Source organism: Hyperolius riggenbachi, chromosome 10 (genome assembly GCF_040937935.1).
Source record: "Hyperolius riggenbachi isolate aHypRig1 chromosome 10, aHypRig1.pri, whole genome shotgun sequence".
In the NCBI taxonomy this organism is placed as follows: domain Eukaryota; kingdom Metazoa; phylum Chordata; class Amphibia; order Anura; family Hyperoliidae; genus Hyperolius; species Hyperolius riggenbachi.
In genome coordinates, this window is record NC_090655.1 from 260,006,510 (window position 1) to 260,031,809 (window position 25,300).

General features: G+C 45.1%; 1 protein-coding gene across 1 annotated transcript in view; it reads left to right on the forward strand.

Moving 5' to 3' along the window:
* The first annotated feature begins 270 nt into the window (after positions 1-270).
* LOC137535360 (zinc finger protein 850-like) overlaps positions 271-25,300 on the forward strand; it is a 50,362-nt gene continuing 25,332 nt past the window's right edge. The window contains exons 1-2 of the mRNA XM_068257189.1: positions 271-1,327; positions 10,732-10,736. Coding sequence (XP_068113290.1) covers positions 355-1,327; positions 10,732-10,736 — 978 coding nt within the window. The 5' untranslated portion in view covers positions 271-354. The remainder of the gene's footprint in view (positions 1,328-10,731; positions 10,737-25,300) is intronic.

A 25,300-nucleotide genomic window follows, 5' to 3' on the forward strand; every position in this document is an offset into this window, starting at 1 on the left:
ATCTCCTCAGAATTCTCTAACAGGAAGTGATGATGTTTCTCTATTTGCAGCGTGGAGTCCCGGCATCAGGAACCTCTCAGAGACTCGTCTCTCTGTATCCACAGACTGTACAACGGATGATGATGTCACTGGACAAGAGTCTCCTGCAGATATCCTGGTTACCCCAAATATTCCCCCAGACTCCCCTCACCTGTCTAACCCAGAGGGGCCTCATACCCAGCACAGCTCTCCCCCTGCTGGAGGGTCTTATTCATGTTCCATGTGTGAGAAATGTTTTGTATGGAAATCAAGTCTTGTCAGACATGAGAGATCTCACACTGGTGAGAAGTCCTATTCATGTGCTGAGTGTGGGAAATGTTTTATACAGAAATCAGACCTGTCAGACATGAGAGGTCCCACACTGGCGAGAAGCTGTATTCATGTGCTGAGTGTGGGAAATGTTTTATACAAAAGTCAGACCTTGTCAGACATGAGAGCTCTCACACTGGTGAGAAGCTCTATTCATGTGCTGAGTGTGGGAAATGTTTTCTACATATGTCAAGTCTTGTCAGACATGAGAGGTCTCACACTGGAGAGAAGCCCTTTTCATGTGCTGAGTGTGGGAAATGTTTTGTTCGGAAATCACATCTTGTCAGACATGAAATATCTCACACTGGTGAAAAGCCTTATTCATGTGCTGAGTGTGGGAAATGTTTCAGACAGATATCACATCTTGTCAGACATGAGAGGTCTCACACTGGAGAGAAGCCCTATTCATGTGCTGAGTGTGGGAAATGTTTTGGGCATACTTCAGCCCTTGTAAGACATGAGAGATGTCATACTGGTGAGAAGCCCTATTCATGTGCTGAATGTGGGAAATATTTTCGATGTAAATCAAACCTTGTCAGTCATGAGAGATCTCACACTGGTGTAAAGCCCTATTCATGTGCTGAGTGTGGGAAATGTTTTGGGCATAATTCAGCCCTTGTAAGACATGAGAGATCTCATACTGGTGCGAAGCCCTATTCATGTGCTGAATGTGGGAAATATTTTCAATGTAAATCAAACCTTGTCAGTCATGAGAGATCTCACACTGGTGTAAAGCCCTATTCATGTGCTGAGTGTGGGAAATGTTTTGGGCATAATTCAGCTCTTGTAAAACATGAGAGATCTCATACTGGTGAGAAGCCCTATTCATGTGCTGAATGTGGGAAATATTTTCGATGTAAATCAAACCTTGTAAGACATGAGAGATCTCACACTGGTGTTAAGTTCTATTCATGTACCAAGTGTGAAAAATGTTTTGGGCGTAAATCAGACCTTGTCATACATGAGAGATCTCACACTGGTGACAAGCCCTAAGCATGTGTTGTGTATGGGAAATGTATTGTTTGGAAATCACTGCTCGTCATACATTTGTGTTAAGTGTGGGAAATGTTTTGGCCATAAGTGGTCTGCTTGCAAAGTGCTCATAGAAACATTTCAGCTCAGAGTCATGAGGACAGTTTCATGCTGCTCAGTTAATTGGTTTGATAAAGTATTAAAGTTCCTGAATGGAGGTGACATGATGAGATAAACATGGGCACATATACTGTAGTACTAAGCTGAAATAGAACTTGCCTGAGTTCATGTTATTTTTACTTGCAAGACTTAATTAAGCAGGTGCTTTTTATGCAAATGTTGCATGATCTGCAGTCACAGCTCTCCTGAAAAGTACATAAAACAAAAAAGGCTATTATCTGGGAATATTAGAAACTCTCAGTCATCCAGACTGACTTGAGGAAAGGATATTTCATTCTCTCTGTGTCTTTGTTTTATATTTGGAAAAGAGGCAGGAGGTTTACTTCCGGCAAACAGAAGGAGCGATCAGCGGGGCAGGGTGGAAGAGGGGGAGGATAAAGGTGCTGCTCTTGGTATCCACCTCAGTGGCAAAAGTATCTGTGTTTGAGACAAGAAGAGGCAGAGGGCACTCAGGGGAACAGTACAGCAGTAGATTGGGTGAGTTCAGAATAATCTCACCTCTAGAAGTTGCTGGCGAGCCTGTACAGAAGTAGCTGGCGTGTCGGCTTTTATCCCTCTAGCCAGGGATCAGGCACAAAGGCAGCTGGATTCCTCCTTAACTCGGAGGGTTGTTGGCAGACAGCGAGCGGCTCTGAGGTTGTACACCCTTTCTGTATGTGAGTACTGCTGAATGCAGCCAAACAAGCAGACTGTGGTGGATTTCAAAGCATCAACTTCAGGATTAAGGAATCTAAAAGCAAAGCTCCACGCTGCTCCATGAGTCTTGCACAGGCAGTTCATGGGCAGTTGGAGTGGTGGTCTAATTATAATGCAGCGATGCGTGTAGGAAGGAAGTCATGGCGGCTGCCGTATAGTGTTGATTGAAGTTTATTTAAAGGGGCACTATGGCGAAAAATTGTAAAATTTAAAATATGTGCAAAATGAGCCATAAATTACGTTTCTCCTGTGTTCCTGTCACTTACAGTAGGTAATAGAAATCTGACAGAAGTGACAGGTTTTGGGCTAGCCCATCTCTTCATAGGGGACTCTCAGCAAGGCTTTTATTCTTTATAAATATTTTCTCTAAAAAGGATTTAAACAACGACGCTGGCCAGTTTTCCTGCTCACTACACAGTTTTTTGGCAGTTGGACAGAGCAACTGCCATTCACTAAGTGCTTTTGAGAATAAATAAATCCCTGAGAATCCCCTACGATGAAATGAACTTGTCCAAAACCTGTCACTTCTGTCAGATTTCTACTACCTACTGTAAGTGACAGCAACATAGGAGAAAAGTAATTTATGGCTCATATTACTCTGGAAAAAATGTACTTCTTATTTGTTTATGTTTGCACATATTTTTAATTTTACAATTTTTCGCCATAGTGCCCCTTTAAGTATGTTGCAATGCGTTTCAGGAGACCAAGCCCTCCTTTCATCAGGCAAATAATTTTATATTCATAAAACATGAAGAGATGTGAGCTGAATGCACAAAGTCCAGTAAGATGAGAAGAGAGGAATTTATCTTCTAGCAATGTTGCGCTGGACACATCCAGGACTGATATTCTGAGAAATTGGATCACTGTGACTGTGATGGGATCTTCCAGGGATCTCCTGATTTCTCTTAAAGAGAATCTGTATTGTTAAAATCGCACAAAAGTAAACATACCAGTGCGTTAGGGGACATCTCCTATTACCCTCTGTCACAATTTCGCCGCTCCTCGCCGCATTAAAAGTGGTTAAAAACAGTTTTAAAAAGTTTGTTTATAAACAAACAAAATGGCCACCAAAACAGGAAGTAGGTTGATGTACAGTATGTCCACACATAGAAAATACATTCATACACAAGCAGGCTGTATACACCCTTCCTTTTGAATCTCAAGAGAACATTTGTGTGTTTCTTTCCCCCTGCAGCTATCTTCCACTGAAGTGTCAGGCTGTTTCTTCCTGCAGAGTGCAGACAGCTCTGCCTGTATGTAATTCCTCAGTATGTGAAAGCCCAGCCAGCTCAGAGGAGGATTTATCCAGCTTGTAAAAGATAAGAGAGAAGCTGCACTAATTTAAATAATACACAGGCAGTGTGCAGAGAGGGGCCTGGAGGGGGAGATGCATCACAGAACCACAACACTGAAGAACTTGGCAGCCTTCCAGACACAGGCTGACAAGTCTGACAAGAGAGAGATAAGTTGATTTATTACAAAGATGGTGATAGTAGAACGTGCTGCAGTAAGCCAGAACACATTAGAATAGCTTTTGGAACTTGTAGGATGATAAAAAACAGGATGCAATTTTTGTTACGGAGTCTCTTTAATAATTTTAGGGATAGTGTTATAGATCTATTTTGTTACACCCTTACAGAGGAAGTTCGACAACTATTTTACATGATGATACTATGGTTCTCCTGGGACCGCTGGATGTCAGTAGGCATCATCCCGCGAGAGGCGCCGAGAATGAGCACTTGCACACCTGTGGATTCCCTGCACTACGCAGAGGGGGCCGTCGCGATCAGCCAGCCAGCTGCGATCGGAGCTGGCAGGCTGAGATTAGGAAAAAACAAAGCAAAAATATGCATGTTCAGCGCTGTGATCTAGGGCAACGCTGTAAAGAAAACATCCCTGGCATTTTACTGTCCATTCCAATGGCTCCCTATGTAATCACTATCATAGGCTGACAGTGTTCTCCCCAGAATTTTTTTCCAGCTGGGTGGCATGAAAAAATAGCTGGGTGGGGCGAGATAAAAGAATGAAGGGCCAGTGCTTCTGTGTGCAACTCTGCTTACAGAATAGGAGGAGGTGAGCCGATGGCAGCCGGGTGCTCACCAAAACTAGCCGGGTGGAGCAAGAAAAGGAGTTAAAATTCATTTGTGTGGTAAGTTGTATGGCTGAGCAATAAACTGTTAAAGCTGTGAAATGCTGAACTGTAAAAAATGACCTGGTCACTAGGAGGGTATAAACCTGTGGTCCTCAAGAGGTTAATTAAAAGAAAACAATATGATAACATCCAGTGATGGGTAACCTTGGCACTCCAGCTGTAGTGGAAATACAAGTCCCATGAGGCTTTGCAATACTCTGACAGCTCTAAGCATACCTCAGGGAGGTAGAGGCATGATGGGATTTGTAGTTTTGCCACAGCTGGAGTGCCACAGTTAGCCATCACTGAAATATTCTAATTCTATGATTTCCTATGTTGTTACGAATTTGCGCCTTATGTTCTACTGTTCTACAGTTTTTACTTTTTGTTGTAAAATGAATAAAAATTATTGAATATGAAATATTCTATTTCTCAGGTAATAGTCATCATAAATAACATGTTAATACAGTATTATCAGTGCTTTTGTCTGCAAAAATGAAATTATAAACCAATGAAAAAACAAGTTACTTGTGCTGCTGCAGTAAAGCAGTCACTGTATTTTTAAAATCAGATACATATATGTAGCTGACTGTATGTGTGATGTGTACACAGTAATCTTTTACATATAATAACATCTCTGCTGTAAGAATAAAATCCAACTAGTAGCTGCATCACTAGTAGGCATAGTCAATGGGATGCAAATAATTCTGTATTGCTGCAGCTTTATGCAAATTTTATATGCAAATGTTTGCAGCTTAAAAATGATCCAATCAAATTTCACCAGTATTGTGTGGAAGGGTGAGCAATGCACCCTGAGAAGAAAACAGAGAGAATGGGAGCCCAAATGTTGCAGAATGTCACATAGTATATAAAGATGAAAATTAGGTGAAATGAGCTCTCCTGAAATACAGCAGCAAGGTCCTGCCATGTGGCATCAGCCATGTGGTGACCAGACTCCGCCCTCACAGGGAGGGAAACAGCCCAGGAGTGTATAAAACTGAGTTAGAAACAAATGGAAGAGAAAAAGAGGGAGGTGGCTTACTTCAATAATGACAAATTAATATATATATATATATATAGATATATATATATATATATAGATATATATATATATATATATATATATATATATATATATACACACACTGTATGTATGTATGCATGCATGCATGCATACATACATACATACATACATACATACATACACATATATATATATATATATATATATATAGATATATATATAGATATATATATAGATATATATATATATATATCTATATATATATATATATATAGATATATATATATATATATATATATAGATATATATATAGATATATATATATATACACACTGTATGTATGTATGCATGCATGCATACATACATACATACATACATACATACACATATATATATATATATATATATATATATATATATATATATATATACACACACATATGCCAGCTGACACTATGCCGGTGCCTGAGCAGTGCCTGAGAGCGTACACTGGACCGGCAGAGAGATGCGCCCGCCCACCTAGACTGCCGTCACACGCACGCCAGAGACCAGCAGGAATGTCGCTGCCAGGAGACTGCGCCCCATACCTAGAAGTATGCTGGACATCGCGGGCGTGCCCAGAAGGTAAGATCATGACATCTGCATAATGTAACAAAATAAATCCTATTAGAATGGATAGATCTGGATAGTGTGCTAATCCCGTGGGGGTCTGGGGGATCCCGACCTTTTTAGCTATTACCGGGCAGCACAGGTTGCACAGCTGGCTTCTGTACACGCCCCCCATAGCCCACCCCTATGGACTCAAATCGAAGATGACCTTCTGACTGCAGTGACCCTGAGAGCACTTATTTGTGGCCTAGCCATGCCCTCTCTAAATACTAACTATCCCACCTGTCTTTTCACTCCATATAAGGAAGAAAGGACAGTCTTTGATCCCTCAACTATCCACAATTTTCGGCAATCCCTACTTCCCTCCTAAACTAGACAGGGGTGCGTTTAGATGGTGGAAATCTAATGGCTTCCTCACACTGAAACAACTTTTAGTTCATGATGATATTCCCACTTGGGATTAATTTAAATGCAAGGCTTCTTTCCCGCCTTTTGAATACTTCCCAGCTCTCCAAATATTCCATTACCTCAAGACCTTTAAAACCTCTACACCACAAGCCTCCCATAAGACGTACTTTGAAGCATGGAGCACTTGACAGGTTAATTTCCTACTTATACTCTGTGTTCTCTTAAGCCACTTGAAATGATCAAGTTTGGCGCCATGTTACGCTGGGAGGATCTTGGTCTAACCATGACAGAGAATAGATGGTCCAAATGCTGCTTGACTCTGACCAAGGGTAGCAGCTACTATTCTCATATTGAGACTAAGCTTGAGGGCTTTACATAGGGCCTACCTAATCCCAAACATGCTCCATGCTATTGACCCTACAAAATCAGCGTTCTGTTTTAGAAACTGTGGCCTCCAGGGTACAAAAGCACATGTATTTTGGCTCTGTCCAATTGTTAAAATTTTGGGGCCAAGATCTTGGCTCCTATTAATCAAGTATTGGCTAATTCCATCTCCCCTGAACCCTTGATGTTGCTGTTGGGTGACAAACCAATCGTCTGGACGTTCCCCCAGCACAGACCGGCACAAAATATTGCCAAGGCTGCACATTGCAAGACAATGGATGATGGATGCAGCCCACACTATCTCTAGACCTCACCAAATCGATAATTAGATATCCTTATCTCTGAGAGGTTGATAGCCATTGTAAATGATTCCTTTGATGTGTGCACTAAAACCTGGCAGTCTTGACTTTCCACTTTTGGAGAAAATGGCCTTCGGGCAACTGTTCTTGCTACCTGACCCCTTGTCATCCTTATCCATTCCTAAAGTCTTCACAGTGGAGGGGATGCCGTACTAAGACCACCAATCCCTGTTTAACATTGCCCATTCTGCTCAAACCAAAGCTAAATTGTGCAGAACTTGTAAGATATAAAAATGTATAGTGTTCATGCCTGGTTTTCTTCTATGTCTGATTTCTATACCCTGTATTTTACTTAAAAATATGGGTCCCAAAGGGACATTTCAGTGCCTTTTGTATGATGTTAACTTGCCTTTTTGTCAATAAAAACTTTTTTTTGAACCTAAAAACAACATCCAACAGCTATAATCTAGTGGTTAAAACTTCTAAGCACAAAATTCAAAATTTGGATAAAGTTAGATAATCTAGAACGATATATGAATAAACATACAAGTTTAAATACAGCTATCTATCTATCTATCCATCCATCCATACATCCATCGTGCACAATCAAATAAGACAGAATGACCTAAAAGTCACAAACATTATGATAAAGAGAAAGGTTGCACACATTTCAAACCCAACATGGGTTGGAAAATAGACAAAAAGGCTATAATTACAGAACTTATTGCATATACTGTCAAGGGCAAAGGTCAACAGACATTCTCAGGTAGGCATTCAAAAGGTCTTTGCAAGAACAGAAAAGAGAAAGGCAAACATGACAAATATTAAATTGTTAAAGAGACCATAAGCATCAAGATAGTACAACGATAAAATAATGAAGTAACAAAGCCTGGGTTCTCAGACCAGAAACTGCAGGCCACCTGAAGGTAATCCATGGATCCCATGTTTTAGTAAAAACATCAATTTTCTTCAGCAGCCCGTGCATTAATATGCTTAGTTAGCAGCAATATGGGATTTGGTGGCATTAGCGATGTGTTGGGTCAGTCTAGGCTCAGAATGTTTTACCCCTTCAGGCCTGTATCCAAGGAGCAAGACCCTGGGATTTTTAGTGATCGCCCCTTGAAAGACCCTTGTAAGAAGGGTGTTTATTTTGGACCACAATCTGGAGACTTTTGGGCATGTCCAAAATACAGTGGGATGCGAAAGTTTGGGCAACCTTGTTAATCGTCATGATTTTCCTGTATAAATCGTTGGTTGTTACGATAAAAGAATGTCAGTTAAATATATCATAAAGGAGACACACACCGTGATATTTGAGAAGTGAAATTAAGTTTATTGCATTTACAGAAAGTGTGCAATAATTGTTTAAACAAAATTAGGCAGAAATTTGGGCACCACAAAAAGGAAATGAAATCAATATTTAGTAGATTCTCTTTTTGCAGAAATGACAGCCTCTAAATGCTTCCTGTGGGTTCCAATGAGAGTCTGGATTCTGCTTGAAGGTATTTTGGACCATTCCCCATTACAACACATCTCTAGTTCATTCAGGTTTGATGGCTTCCGAGCATGGACAGCTCTCTTTAACTCACACCACAGATTTTCAATTATATTCAGGGGGACTGACACCAATTCAGGGGGACTGACACCAATTATATTCTGGGGACTGAGATGGCCATTCCAGAATGTTGCATGTAAAAGAAAGGAAAAACACAATTGAGAGCCCCCGATAGTGTATTATTGATGATAAAGGAATGCCAAGGCAGCAGCAACTAGAAATATACTCACAAGTATGGGTTGCCGGGTTCAGGCAACCACTTAAAGCACTTATGGGGATATTAGGCCTGTCCCCACTCAGGCTAAAAAGTCGCTCTCTGTAGAAAGGAAAGAAGGGGTGTTCACCCATCCACCAGGTGGATAGCAATAATTGCAATGGAAACAGAGGCGCCAGCAGAGTAAAAATGTATCATGGGTAAAAACAAATAAAAGTTGGAGGGCAAGGGTGGACTTACCTCCCCAAAACCAAACACAACCACTATGTATGGTTTAAACAAGATTTAATTCGTACTCCAGAACAAATGCAACGCGTTTCGCGGGTCTCTAGCCCGCTTCCTCAGGCAATAATACAGGTAGGAGTAACTGCAATATAAAAAACAACATATAATAAAATAACATCTGCCTACACTAGCAGATTTATTATGTTCCAAAAACGCTAAAAAATATCAAACGCAGATTATGAACTCCGAAACTCGTAATCAATTTATATACTGTGCCCTATATGACATAAAGTGAAATTAATACATTATCAGGCATAACATCTGTATGTCCTCCTTCCTTGGTAAAGTATGTGTAGTCAGTGTACCTATAGAAAAGATTTGTAGTACTCTGTATATATTCTCCCAAGTTCAATGCCACATCAATATATATGCGCACATACAATATGTTACAATATAATTTCATAACCGCATCTCCATGTGCGATAATGGTAATTGTACACATACATAATTACAAGTATGCACCCACACATGCAAGTGTGCATGAAAAAAAACATTAGAGTAGTTATATCTTATTGGGGTCATCTTATGAAAGATAGCCTATATAAACAATAAAATGCTTCAATTCAATCCACAAATCACCTAATAGCAACCACCTGATAGCAACCATAACAACAGATCTTATCTTTTTTCTGCCCAGTAAGATGTTTATGCTCTTAAATAAAACAATATCAATATCTGCAATATGTTACATATAGTAGAGGATCCTACCTCAGAAGTTGTGTAGCCAGGTACAGTGCCTCTCTGAGGAACCGGCGCTGAGTCTGCTTCTTATATAGTAAAGTTTTTGCTGAGTAATGCAACACAACGCAACACCCTGGAGGCCCCTTGCACTACCCGACCCACGGAATTGGCTAAAAATTAGTTGTGAATACTTCCACTGAGTTTCCTCAACTTTTGGAGTGATTTGGATAAGTGTGTCAACCCCAGTATGTTTGTTAAAGGGAACCTGAAGCAAGAGGTATATTATGGCTGCCATATTTATTTCTTTTTCTAGACCAGTTGCCTGGCTGTCTCTGCTTATAATGCTTTTAGCCATAGACCCAGAGCATGCATGCCTTGCAGCAGATCAGGTGTTTTTTTTACATTATTGTCAGATTTGAAAAGATTAGCTGTATGTTTTTTTGTTGTGATTGACTCTACTGCAGCTAAATATACCAGCAGGGCCGCCAGGCAACTGGTATTGTTTAAAAGTCTGTATGTATAAACGGCGCTACAGAAACAAAATGAATAAAAGTTCACTAAAGTCCACTTTCCCTTTAACAATTGGTGTTCTTGCGTGTCTGCGCTTCTTGCTGAGTGTAGCTGCACCCTTCTAGAAATGTCCAATATTGTAGAAAGCGCTCCACTTTACTTGATATAAAAATACTGGGGTGTCCCTATAGGGACTGCACTCACCCGTCCAATTTGACCACTGCGAGACTGGTCAAAATAAGCAGTAATGCCTTTCCCGTTCAGGCTCCTCCGCTGCTTGGCGCACACCACTGTAGGTAGAAGATCCGTCCTGGGTAGTTCCTCTTCGGGCTAATTGCCTTTCATTTACCTCATAGAGAATAAAGGCATCCCATAGCGTAACTCCGTAAAAACTGATAATAAGTTTATTCAAGCTTAAAATACTCACAAGAGTAGGTGAGGTTAACAGCCTTTAGAGTGTATAACGGGCTCTCCTCCGTGCCTCCCGGGTAAGGCCGACTTGGTGGCACCGCTATTCCGCTATCTGGCTGGCCGCTCATGTGATATTGCACACTTTCTAGTTGTCCTGGTTTGTCCTACGGCTCCACCCTACGCGTTTCGTCACTCCGAGTGACTCATCAGGGGCGTGGCTAGCCGTGGACACCAGGTGATTTTATGCTAAACGTCGGGCAAAAGGATTACATACTTCCGCCCATCGGGGGGCTGGGCTACGCAAATACCAAAGAGGAAGGAGTGGTTCCTCCGTGATGAAAGATATATCGCTACCGCGCTGGGAAGGGGTATCCGTCGCGCCGTTAAGACGCCAGTGCGTCATGATGGTATGACGCTAATGCGTCAGGTGCGTTATGCAAATGCCTTTGGGCTAGTAGCACCTTAGGGCCGTCGAGGAGAAAATGACGTACATAGCAATGGAGGAGATCATGCGTTCCAGCCTGGTCTCCTTCCTCGGTTGAGAGCCCGTTTTCCATAATCAGCATGTCATACAGTAAATATTCAATTCATTTAAAAAAAATAAAAATGTAAAAACATTCACAGATGAATTTCACCTAATTGTCAATGTCAAAATTACAATGTTAGGTAAAAAAATGTTAGGTAAAAAAATAATAAAAGAATATAATACAAAGATACAAAATCCTATAGCATGCTTCCCTACATCCTATGCCATCTTGTGGCCAAATTAAATATTGCACATTTCCATTCACTTGCACTGAAGATATTCAGTCTCTCTATACTGCCTCAATTGGTAAAATCATCTCCTCCATGGGTTTCAATTATCACCTGTATGCCGACGACACCCAGATATATCTCCACACCCCAGATATCTCCTCCTCTACCATGGACAAAGTCTCTGCCTGCCTCACATCCATTTCCTCCTGGATGGCTGCCAGGTACCTGAAGCTTAATTTGGACAAGACTGAGCTTCTAATATTCCCACCCCGCACAGCTGCACCCCTCCCAGATCTGCACGTCACTATTGAAAATACTACTATCCACCCTACCTCCCAAGCCCGCTGTCTAGGCGTTACTCTGGACTCTGAACTTTCCTTTACAGCCCACATCCAAGGTATTGTCAGATCCTGCAACTTCCACCTCCGCAACATCTCCAAGATCCGCTCCTACCTGTCACTTGACACCACTAAACTACTTATCCATGCCCTTGTCATCTCCCGCCTAGACTACTGCAATTCTCTTCTATCTGGCCTCCCCTCTAACCGTACTGACCCACTTAAATTGGTAATGAATGCGGCAGCCAGACTGATACATTCTTCTCACCGCAGTGCCTCTACAACTCCGCTCTGTAAAGCACTACACTGGCTCCCCATCAGCTTTAGGATCAATTTCAAAATCCTGTGCTTGGCCTACAAATCAGTGCACAAGACCTGCCCGACCTACATCTCTGATCTGGTCCACAGGCACATACCAGCCCGCCCCCTCCGATCCTCCAATGACCTGCGCCTAGTCGCACCACGCATAACTCAGTCACACGCACGATTGCAGGACTTCACCAGGGCTGCCCCTACTCTCTGGAACTCTCTCCCACCAGCCGTCAGACTCGCCCCCACCTTTAATACCTTCAAACAAGCTCTTAAGACTCACCTCTTCACGCTCGCATACCCCCCTACACCAGTATCATAATATGTTCTGTTAGACCCCCTCTCAAAAGACGCACCTATTGTCTCCACCCCACCCTTTAGATTGTAAGCCTCTGGCAGGGCCATCCTCCCTAATGTATCCATCTTGATTATGCAATCTTACTCACAACCACCCTTCTTGTAGACTCGAACAGTCTCTATCTTGACCTATGACACTGTATTGTTATCAAATCATTTGCATGATCTTGTTTTGTTGTGAGTTTCCGTATGTTCTACCTGTATGTTAACCCATTTATCTATTGTGCAGCGCTGCGTAATATGTTGGCGCTTTATAAATACAATAAATAATAATAATAATAATAGTACAAGCATGGGGATTCTAAGATGCATAGCAGTTACATACACTGGATATTAGTGATTCCATAGTTCTCTTAACATGAAATAAGTTCATTTTGAATAGCTAACTGTTCGCAATAAAGCAATTAAGATCTAGTTCAATATTATGCCCCCTTGGTCTCAAGGTTCCCATATCATAAATCCATTTGGTTTCACGTTTAGATATATCCCTAGTCTTGTTACATCCCCTCCATGAATAATTAGCTTTTTCCAGCCCACAGAATTTAAGAGAGCTGGGGTCCGAGTTATGATGTGTCCTATAGTGGTCCGAGACGCTGTGACCTGTGAATCCTCTCCTGATATTTCCTATATGTTCCCCTACCCTGGCTTTGAGTTGTCTTGTGGTCCGTCCAATGTATTGGGTGTTGCATGGGCACCATACCATGTAGACCACCCCTTTAGAGTTACAGGTTATATTCTGTTTAATTTTAAACGTCAATCCTCTGGATGTTGAGGTCACCTCTTTACTTTTTATTGGCTTTGCTTCTCTGCATCCTACACAATCCTTACACGGGAAGAACCCTTCTTTTTGCCAGAACGGGATAACTATCTTTGGTGGGTTTACACAGCTTGGGGCCATATAGCTTTTTAGATTTTTTGCCCTCCTATAAATGAATCGTGGAGCCTCTGGTAGGATTCTCTTAAGTGTTGGATCCTCCTTCAGTATTGGCCAGTGCTTCCTGATCGTATGCTCAACCTGTCTGTATTGAGTAGAGTAGTCTGTGATGAACGGTAGGTTTTCCATTGGCTGGGGTACTGTTGTGTTTCTTCGGCCTTGTCTAAGGAGTGCCGATCTTTCTATTCTCCCTACTTCCATGATCTCTTTTTGTATTTCTACATTATCATACCCTTTCTCCACAAACCTTTCAGCTAGTAGTTGGGATTGTTTCACATAATCTTCCAACTTACTGCAGTTCCTCCGCATCCTCATGAATTGGCCTCTAGGGATGGCCTTTTTCCACCTAGGGTGATGACAGCTCTGGGTTGAAAGGTACCCATTTCTATCTGTTGGCTTGAAGTAGGTGGTGGTAATTAACAGAGTTCCTCTTTTTTCAATGTTGAGATCCAGGTAATGGATGGACCGCTCACTCGTTTCCACCGTTAACTCAATATTCAGATTATTCCTATTCAAATTTTCAAAGTAGATTGATAAATCTTCGCTCCCCCCCCCCCCCCCATACCAGAAATAGGTCATCTATAAATCTCCGCCAAACTTTGACCCTATTGTCCCTTCCCTCACCTAGGACTTGTTCCTCCCATTTCCCCATAAAAAGATTCGCTAGGGAGGGGGCAAACCCCGCCCCCATTGCGCATCCCTTCACCTGCAGAAAGAACTCTCCCTGATGCCAGAAGTAATTCCTTGTTAGGGCAAAATTAAGTAATTTCATTAGAAAGTCTCTCTGTTGTATTTTCATATCGGGATCCTTTTCCAAGTAGTACTGTACTGCCTCCATTCCCTGTTGGTGTGGGATGTTCGAGTACAGTGCGGTAACGTCAGCTGTCACCAATAGGTCGCCTTGCTCTACCTCCAAGTCCTCCAGTATCTGCAGCATATGCTTTGTATCTCTGACTGTTTGTGGAAGGTTTTTTACCAGCGGTTGCAAGAAGTGGTCTAAGTACTGGCCTAGTCGGTGTGTTAAAGACCCTATTCCACTCAGTATTGGTCTTCCTGGTGGATGTTCTATATTTTTGTGGACTTTGGGTACCTGATAAATTACTGGTGTTCTTGGTGCTGTTGGCATCAGAAATTCGAATTCTCTATCTTCAAGGATACCCTCATCCAAGCCCTCCCTTAGTAGCTTTCTCAATTCCCCGGTGTAGGCAGTGAGGGGGTTCCCTCTCAGTTTTATATAGGTGCTTGTATCATGGACAATCTTATCTAATTCTGTATTGTATTGGTCTTGCCTCATCACGACTACTCCCCCTCCCTTATCTGCCGGCCTAATGACCAGCTGTTTATCTTCCAATAGGCCCCGGGTGAGTTTCATTATCCCTTTGGTTTTTCTTGTTTCCATCTTTTCAAGATCACTCTCCACCATTCTTCTAAAGACATCTACTGAATTTCCATTGCCACTGCACTGTGGGTTAAACAGGGACCGGTTTTTCATTCCCGTGTGTTGGTATTGACTGACCGGGTTTGCTCTATTTGTTGGGCCTTCTCTGTTCAAAAAATATTTTTTGATATTTAAAGTCCTGGTGAACTTCTGCAGATCTATGTACGTATTAAACTTATTAAGTGGTTGGTTCGGTGCGTGTTTTAAACCCTGATCTAGCAATCTTAATTCCTCCTGACTGAGTGCTTTTCCTGATATATTGAATATTCCTTTCCCTACTTCTCTCTTCTTCGTTTGTATGCGCCTCCGTCCTCGTACCCCCCTTCTGGTCTTCGTTTGTGTCTCCCGGGGGTTGGTTGCTGCATAGGTTCGTAATCCGGCCGTGGGTGGTGATTCCATGGTGGCCTCTGGGGTCCCTGGTTGTACCCTAAAAAATGTTGATATTCATGTTCATGTCGCAGGGGGTCATAACGATTATAGGTTGGTATTTGGGGATTTTCATATTTCCCTCTTTGCTGCAGTGGGTATCTACCACCATTTCTTGCTTCATTTAGTTCCCTAGGGTTCCGCCTATTGGCGTTAAACCTACCTCCCCCTTGTATTTCTAGTAGGTCCTGTTGTTTTCTTAAGTTTTGATATGTTTGTCTTTTCGGTATTGTCCCACTATTCCTAATGGGTGTAGGGTTTATTGGTCTTCTCGGGGTTGTTTGCCCGATTGGGGCGGGTACTAGTTCCCTGGGCTTAGGGGCTGGGGGGATGGTCCCTTTGGTTTTTATCTGCCACTTATAGGCTCTTTTAAGTTTAAATGCATTCCAGTCCATTTGAAATTTTCTTTTTTTCTTTATAATGATGTCCCTTTCCTGTTTGATTAGAACCTCACAGGTTCGTTCTGATATGGTTTTATATAAGGCCTCTTCCTTATAAACCTCAAGGTTCGATTTGATTTGTGTTATTTCCCTCCCCAGTCTCTCAAGTCGGGCTGTTTTCCTTTTGACCAGTAGTTCCATCAATCCTATGCCACAGCCGTCAAAATATTCTCCCCACTCCTTGTCATTTTCCTCTCCTTCCTCACCATCATCTGGGGTAAGGTCCCATCTTAGTTTTTGCGGTATTATACCTTTATTAATATATTTAGTTAGAGTGGTGACATCCCACCAAGTGGTCTGCTCTTTTAGTAGGGTATGTTCTAAATACCTAAATTTTTCTTCCAGTTCCTTCTTAATATCATCATGATTATCATCTTCAACATTAAATATGACCTCTAAATCAATATTATGTTTAGCTCGATAGTCAAAGACATCTAAATTGCCTGCTGCCATTTTAACCACTTAACGACCGCCTAACGCCGATAGGCGTCGGCGGGTCGTTAGTGGTATAGCATGGGAACGGCCGCTCGATCGAGCGGCCTTTCCATGCTAGTTCACGGAGACTGCCTCCGTGAACAGTGTGCGAGCCGCCGATCGCGGCTCGCACGCATAATGTAAACATCCGGGGAAGAAATCCCCGCTGTTTACATCACACGGCGCTGCTGCGCAGCAGCGCCGTGACGTAGATCGGCGATCCCCGGCCTCTGATTGGCCGGGGATCGCCGTCATCTGATAGGCAGAAGCCTATCCTATCGGAATTCCGTCCTGCGCCGCTCAGGAAAAAAGGTAGAGGGAGGGAAAGCCGGAGAGCCCAGAAAACGCTGTGGAGGGGGGCTTTGAGGAGCCCCCCCCCGCAAATCAGTAGTAGCCGGCGGCGATCAGACCCCCCCTGCAGGACATCCCCCTAGTGGGGAAAAAAGGGGGGAAGTCTGATCGCCCTGCCACATTCCTGATCTGTGCTGCGGGCTGTAGAGCCCACGCAGCACCGATCAGTGCAAAATCCCCTGGTCCTTAAGTGGTTAATGCTAGAGGATTAAAAACGTGAAACCAAATGGATTTATGATATGGGAACCTTGAGACCAAGGGGGCATAATATTGAACTAGATCTTAATTGCTTTATTGCGAACAGTTAGCTATTCAAAATGAACTTATTTCATGTTAAGAGAACTATGGAATCACTAATATCCAGTGTATGTAACTGCTATGCATCTTAGAATCCCCATGCTTGTACTAGACTGAATATCTTCAGTGCAAGTGAATGGAAATGTGCAATATTTAATTTGGCCACAAGATGGCATAGGATGTAGGGAAGCATGCTATAGGATTTTGTATCTTTGTATTATATTCTTTTATTATTTTTTTACCTAACATTTTTTTACCTAACATTGTAGTTTTGACATTGACAATTAGGTGAAATTCATCTGTGAATGTTTTTACATTTTTATTTTTTTAAATGAATTGAATATTTACTGTATGACATGCTGATTATGGAAAACGGGCTCTCAACCGAGGAAGGAGACCAGGCTGGAACGCATGATCTCCTCCATTGCTATGTACGTCATTTTCTCCTCGACGGCCCTAAGGTGCTACTAGCCCAAAGGCATTTGCATAACGCACCTGACGCATTAGCGTCATACCATCATGACGCACTGGCGTCTTAACGGCGTGACGGATACCCCTTCCCAGCGCGGTAGCGATATATCTTTCATCACGGAGGAACCACTCCTTCCTCTTTGGTATTTGCGTAGCCCAGCCCCCCGATGGGCGGAAGTACGTAATCCTTTTGCCCGACGTTTAGCATAAAATCACCTGGTGTCCACGGCTAGCCACGCCCCTGATGAGTCACTCGGAGTGACGAAACGCGTAGGGTGGAGCCGTAGGACAAACCAGGACAACTAGAAAGTGTGCAATATCACATGAGCGGCCAGCCAGATAGCGGAATAGCGGTGCCACCAAGTCGGCCTTACCCGGGAGGCACGGAGGAGAGCCCGTTATACACTCTAAAGGCTGTTAACCTCACCTACTCTTGTGAGTATTTTAAGCTTGAATAAACTTATTATCAGTTTTTACGGAGTTACGCTATGGGATGCCTTTATTCTCTATGAGGTAAATGAAAGGCAATTAGCCCGAAGAGGAACTACCCAGGACGGATCTTCTACCTACAGTGGTGTGCGCCAAGCAGCGGAGGAGCCTGAACGGGAAAGGCATTACTGCTTATTTTGACCAGTCTCGCAGTGGTCAAACTGGACGGGTGAGTGCAGTCCCTATAGGGACACCCCAGTATTTTTATATCAAGTAAAGTGGAGCGCTTTCTACAATATTGGACATTTCTAGAAGGGTGCAGCTACACTCAGCAAGAAGCGCAGACACGCAAGAACACCAATTGTTAAAGGGAAAGTGGACTTTAGTGAACTTTTATTCATTTTGTTTCTGTAGCGCCGTTTATACATACAGACTTTTAATCCTCTAGCATTAAAATGGCAGCAGGCAATTTAGATGTCTTTGACTATCGAGCTAAACATAATATTGATTTAGAGGTCATATTTAATGTTGAAGATGATAATCATGATGATATTAAGAAGGAACTGGAAGAAAAATTTAGGTATTTAGAACATACCCTACTAAAAGAGCAGACCACTTGGTGGGATGTCACCACTCTAACTAAATATATTAATAAAGGTATAATACCGCAAAAACTAAGATGGGACCTTACCCCAGATGATGGTGAGGAAGGAGAGGAAAATGACAAGGAGTGGGGAGAATATTTTGACGGCTGTGGCATAGGATTGATGGAACTACTGGTCAAAAGGAAAACAGCCCGACTTGAGAGACTGGGGAGGGAAATAACACAAATCAAATCAAACCTTGAGGTTTATAAGGAAGAGGCCTTATATAAAACCATATCAGAACGAACCTGTGAGGTTCTAATCAAACAGGAAAGGGACATCATTATAAAGAAAAAAAGAAAATTTCAAATGGACTGGAATGCATTTAAACTTAAAAGAGCCTATAAGTGGCAGATAAAAACCAAAGGGACCATCCCCCCAGCCCCTAAGCCCAGGGAACTAGTACCCGCCCCAATCGGGCAAACAACCCCGAGAAGACCAATAAACCCTACACCCATTAGGAATAGTGGGACAATACCGAAAAGACAAACATATCAAAACTTAAGAAAACAACAGGACCTACTAGAAATACAAGGGGGAGGTAGGTTTAACGCCAATAGGCGGAACCCTAGGGAACTAAATGAAGCAAGAAATGGTGGTAGATACCCACTGCAGCAAAGAGGGAAATATGAAAATCCCCAAATACCAACCTATAATCGTTATGACCCCCTGCGACATGAACATGAATATCAACATTTTTTAGGGTACAACCAGGGACCCCAGAGGCCACCGTGGAATCACCACCCATGGCCGGATTACGAACCTATGCAGCAACCAACCCCCGGGGGACACAAACGAAGACCAGAAGGGGGGTACGAGGACGGAGGCGCATACAAACGAAGAAGAGAGAAGTAGGGAAAGGAATATTCAATATATCAGGAAAAGCACTCAGTCAGGAGGAATTAAGATTGCTAGATCAGGGTTTAAAACACGCACCGAACCAACCACTTAATAAGTTTAATACGTACATAGATCTGCAGAAGTTCACCAGGACTTTAAATATCAAAAAATATTTTTTGAACAGAGAAGGCCCAACAAATAGAGCAAACCCGGTCAGTCAATACCAACACACGGGAATGAAAAACCGGTCCCTGTTTAACCCACAGTGCAGTGGCAATGGAAATTCAGTAGATGTCTTTAGAAGAATGGTGGAGAGTGATCTTGAAAAGATGGAAACAAGAAAAACCAAAGGGATAATGAAACTCACCCGGGGCCTATTGGAAGATAAACAGCTGGTCATTAGGCCGGTAGATAAGGGAGGGGGAGTAGTCGTGATGAGGCAAGACCAATACAATACAGAATTAGATAAGATTGTCCATGATACAAGCACCTATATAAAACTGAGAGGGAACCCCCTCACTGCCTACACCGGGGAATTGAGAAAGCTACTAAGGGAGGGCTTGGATGAGGGTATCCTTGAAGATAGAGAATTCGAATTTCTGATGCCAACAGCACCAAGAACACCAGTAATTTATCAGGTACCCAAAGTCCACAAAAATATAGAACATCCACCAGGAAGACCAATACTGAGTGGAATAGGGTCTTTAACACACCGACAAGGCCAGTACTTAGACCACTTCTTGCAACCGCTGGTAAAAAACCTTCCACAAACAGTCAGAGATACAAAGCATATGCTGCAGATACTGGAGGACTTGGAGGTAGAGCAAGGCGACCTATTGGTGACAGCTGACGTTACCGCACTGTACTCGAACATCCCACACCAACAGGGAATGGAGGCAGTACAGTACTACTTGGAAAAGGATCCCGATATGAAAATACAACAGAGAGACTTTCTAATGAAATTACTTAATTTTGCCCTAACAAGGAATTACTTCTGGCATCAGGGAGAGTTCTTTCTGCAGGTGAAGGGATGCACAATGGGGGCGGGGTTTGCCCCCTCCCTAGCGAATCTTTTTATGGGGAAATGGGAGGAACAAGTCCTAGGTGAGGGAAGGGACAATAGGGTCAAAGTTTGGCGGAGATTTATAGATGACCTATTTCTGGTATGGGGGGGCGGGGGGGGAGCGAAGATTTATCAATCTACTTTGAAAATTTGAATAGGAATAATCTGAATATTGAGTTAACGGTGGAAACGAGTGAGCGGTCCATCCATTACCTGGATCTCAACATTGAAAAAAGAGGAACTCTGTTAATTACCACCACCTACTTCAAGCCAACAGATAGAAATGGGTACCTTTCAACCCAGAGCTGTCATCACCCTAGGTGGAAAAAGGCCATCCCTAGAGGCCAATTCATGAGGATGCGGAGGAACTGCAGTAAGTTGGAAGATTATGTGAAACAATCCCAACTACTAGCTGAAAGGTTTGTGGAGAAAGGGTATGATAATGTAGAAATACAAAAAGAGATCATGGAAGTAGGGAGAATAGAAAGATCGGCACTCCTTAGACAAGGCCGAAGAAACACAACAGTACCCCAGCCAATGGAAAACCTACCGTTCATCACAGACTACTCTACTCAATACAGACAGGTCGAGCATACGATCAGGAAGCACTGGCCAATACTGAAGGAGGATCCAACACTTAAGAGAATCCTACCAGAGGCTCCACGATTCATTTATAGGAGGGCAAAAAATCTAAAAAGCTATATGGCCCCAAGCTGTGTAAACCCACCAAAGACAGTTATCCCGTTCTGGCAAAAAGAAGGGTTCTTCCCGTGTAAGGATTGTGTAGGATGCAGAGAAGCAAAGCCAATAAAAAGTAAAGAGGTGACCTCAACATCCAGAGGATTGACGTTTAAAATTAAACAGAATATAACCTGTAACTCTAAAGGGGTGGTCTACATGGTATGGTGCCCATGCAACACCCAATACATTGGACGGACCACAAGACAACTCAAAGCCAGGGTAGGGGAACATATAGGAAATATCAGGAGAGGATTCACAGGTCACAGCGTCTCGGACCACTATAGGACACATCATAACTCGGACCCCAGCTCTCTTAAATTCTGTGGGCTGGAAAAAGCTAATTATTCATGGAGGGGATGTAACAAGACTAGGGATATATCTAAACGTGAAACCAAATGGATTTATGATATGGGAACCTTGAGACCAAGGGGGCATAATATTGAACTAGATCTTAATTGCTTTATTGCGAACAGTTAGCTATTCAAAATGAACTTATTTCATGTTAAGAGAACTATGGAATCACTAATATCCAGTGTATGTAACTGCTATGCATCTTAGAATCCCCATGCTTGTACTAGACTGAATATCTTCAGTGCAAGTGAATGGAAATGTGCAATATTTAATTTGGCCACAAGATGGCATAGGATGTAGGGAAGCATGCTATAGGATTTTGTATCTTTGTATTATATTCTTTTATTATTTTTTTAACTAACATTTTTTTACCTAACATTGTAATTTTGACATTGACAATTAGGTGAAATTCATCTGTGAATGTTTTTACATTTTTATTTTTTTAAATGAATTGAATATTTACTGTATGACATGCTGATTATGGAAAACGGGCTCTCAACCGAGGAAGGAGACCAGGCTGGAACGCATGATCTCCTCCATTGCTATGTACGTCATTTTCTCCTCGACGGCCCTAAGGTGCTACTAGCCCAAAGGCATTTGCATAACGCACCTGACGCATTAGCGTCATACCATCATGACGCACTGGCGTCTTAACGGCGCGACGGATACCCCTTCCCAGCGCGGTAGCGATATATCTTTCATCACGGAGGAACCACTCCTTCCTCTTTGGTATTTGCGTAGCCCAGCCCCCCGATGGGCGGAAGTACGTAATCCTTTTGCCCGACGTTTAGCATAAAATCACCTGGTGTCCACGGCTAGCCACGCCCCTGATGAGTCACTCGGAGTGACGAAACGCGTAGGGTGGAGCTGTAGGACAAACCAGGACAACTAGAAGGTGTGCAATATCACATGAGCGGCCAGCCAGATAGCGGAATAGCGGTGCCACCAAGTCGGCCTTACCCGGGAGGCACGGAGGAGAGCCCGTTATACACTCTAAAGGCTGTTAACCTCACCTACTCTTGTGAGTATTTTAAGCTTGAATAAACTTATTATCAGTTTTTACGGAGTTACGCTATGGGATGCCTTTATTCTCTATGAGGTAAATGAAAGGCAATTAGCCCGAAGAGGAACTACCCAGGACGGATCTTCTACCTACAGTGGTGTGCGCCAAGCAGCGGAGGAGCCTGAACGGGAAAGGCATTACTGCTTATTTTGACCAGTCTCGCAGTGGTCAAATTGGACGGGTGAGTGCAGTCCCTATAGGGACACCCCAGTATTTTTATATCAAGTAAAGTGGAGCGCTTTCTACAATATTGGACACAACTGGTATTGTTTGAACAGAAATAACACAACACGTTACTGTCTAAAGCTAAGAGAGTAAATGGCATGGCCTCAAGCCACCTCTTAGGCCCGATAACAGGGCCATGTGGGTGAAGGGTGATAACAGCCGTCTAGCTACAGGTAGCCAAGAGGTTAACTGATAATAAGTTTATTCAAGCTTAAAATACTCACATGAGGTTAACAGTCACCTGACTACCTGTGCTGGAGGAGAAGGTGGGGGGAGGCCACCTGGCTACGTGTGCCGGAGGAGAAGGTGGGGGGTGGCTACCTGGCTACCTGTGCTGGAGGAGAAGGTGGGGGGTGGCCACCTGTCTACCTGTGCTGGAGGAGGAGGTGGGGGGGGCCGCCACCTGGCTACCTGTGCTGGAGGAGGAGGTGGGGGAGGCCACCTGACTACCTGTGCTGGAGGAGAAGGTGGGGGGCGGTTACCTGGCTTGCTGTGCTGGAGGAGAAGGTGGGGGGGGCGGCTACCAGGCTACCTGTGCTGGAGGAGAAGGTGTGGGGGGCGGCTACCTTGCTTCCTGTGCTGGAGGAGAAGGTGGGGAGGCAGCCACCTGGCTACCTGTGCTGGAGGAGAAGGTGTGGGGGGCGGCTACCTTGCTTCCTGTGCTAGAGGAGAAGGTGGGGGGGGCAGCCACCTGGCTACCTGTGCTGGAGGAGAAGGTGGGGGGGGGGGGCGGCCGCCTGGCTACCTGTGTTTAAGGAGAAGATGTGGAGGGGGCGGCTGCCTGGCTACCTGTGCTGGAGGAGGAGAAGGTGGGGGGCGGCCGCCTGGCTACCTGTGCTGGAGGAGAAGGTGGGGGGCGGCCACCTGGCTACCTGTGCCGGAGGAGAAGGTGTGGGGGGGCGGCCGCCTGCCTACCTGTGTTGAAGGAGAAGGTGGGGCGGCGGCCTCCTGGCTACCTGTGCTGTAGGAGAAGGTGGGGGCGGCGGCCGCCTGGCTACCTGTGCTGGAGGAGAAGGTGTGGGGGGGGGGGGGCGGCCGCCTGGCTACCTGTGTTGGAGGAGAAAGTGTGTGTGTGGGGGGGGGGTGGCCGCCTGACTACCTGTGCTGGGGGAGAAGGTGGGGGCGGCCACCTGGCTCCCTGTGCTGGAGGAGAAGGTGGGGGGCGGCCACCTGGCTACCTGTCCTGGAGGAGAAGGGGAGGGGGCGGCCGCCAGGCTACCTGTGCTGGAGGAGAAGGCGTGGGGGGGGCAGCCACCTGGCAACCTGTGCTGGAGGAGGAGAAGGTGGGGGGCAGCCACCTGGCTACCTGTGCTGGAGGAGAAGGTGTGGGGGGCGGCCGCCTGGCTACCTGTGCTGGAGGAGAAGGTGTGAAGGGGCGGCCGCCTGGCTACCTGTGCTGGAGGAGGAGAAGGTGGGGGGGCAGCCACCTGGCTACCTGTGCTGGAAGAGAAGGTGGGGGCGGCCGTCTGGCTACCTGTGTTGGAGGAGAAGGTGTGGAGGGGGCGGGTGCCTTGCTACGTGTGCTGGAGGAGAAGGTGGGGCGGCAGCCGCCTGGCTACCTGTGCTAGAGGAGGAGGTGGGCGGCCACCTTGCTACGTGTGCTGGAGGAGAAGGTGGGGCAGCAGCCGCCTGGCTACCTGTGCTGGAGGAGAAGGTGTGGGGGGGGGGGGCGGCCGCCTGGCTACCTGTGCTGGAGGAAAAGGTGTGGGTGGACGGCCACCTGGCTACCTGTGCTGGAGGAGAGGGTGGGGGGTGGCCACCTGGCTACCTGTGCTGGAGGAGAAGGTAGGGGGTGGCCGCCTGGCTACCTGTGCTGGAGGAGAAGGTGGGAGGGGGTGACCTGGCTTCCTGCGCTGGAAGAGAAGGTGAGGGCAGCCACCTGGCTTCCTACGCTGGAGGAGAAGGTGAGGGCGGCCACCTGGCCACCTGTGCTGGAGGAGAAGGTGGGGGCGGCCACCTGGCTACCTGTGCTGGGGGAGAAGGTGGGGGGCGGCCACCTGGCTACCTGTGCTGGAGGAGAAGGTGAGGGGGGGCGGCCGCCAGGCTACCTGTGCTGGAGGAGAAGGCATGGGGGGGGGCAGCCACCTGGCTACCTGTGCTGGAGGAGGAGAAGGTGGGGGGCAGCCACCTGGCTACCTGTGCTGGAGGAGAAGGTGTGGAGGGGCGGCCGCCTGGCTACCTGTGCTGGAGGAGGAGAAGGTGGGGGGGGGGGGGCAGCCACTTGGCAACCTGTGCTGGAAGAAAAGGTGGGGGGCGGCCGTCTGGCTACCTGTGTTGGAGGAGAAGGTGTGGGGGGGGCGGGTGCCTTGCTACGTGTGCTGGAGGAGAAGGTGGGGCAGCAGCCGCCTGGCTACCTGTGCTGGAGGAGAAGGTGAGGGGGGGGGGGCGGCCGCCTTGCTACGTGTGCTGGAGGAGAAGGTGGGGCAGCAGCCGCCTGGCTACCTGTGCTGGAGGAGAAGGTGTGGGGGGGGGGGGGCGGCCGCCTGGCTACTTGTGCTGGAGGAAAAGGTGTGGGTGGACGGCCGCCTGGCTACCTGTGCTGGAGGAGAGGGTGGGGGGTGGCCACCTGGCTACCTGTGCTGGAGGAGAAGGTGGGGGGTGGCCGCCTGGCTACCTGTGCTGGAGGAGAAGGTGGGAGGGGGTGAC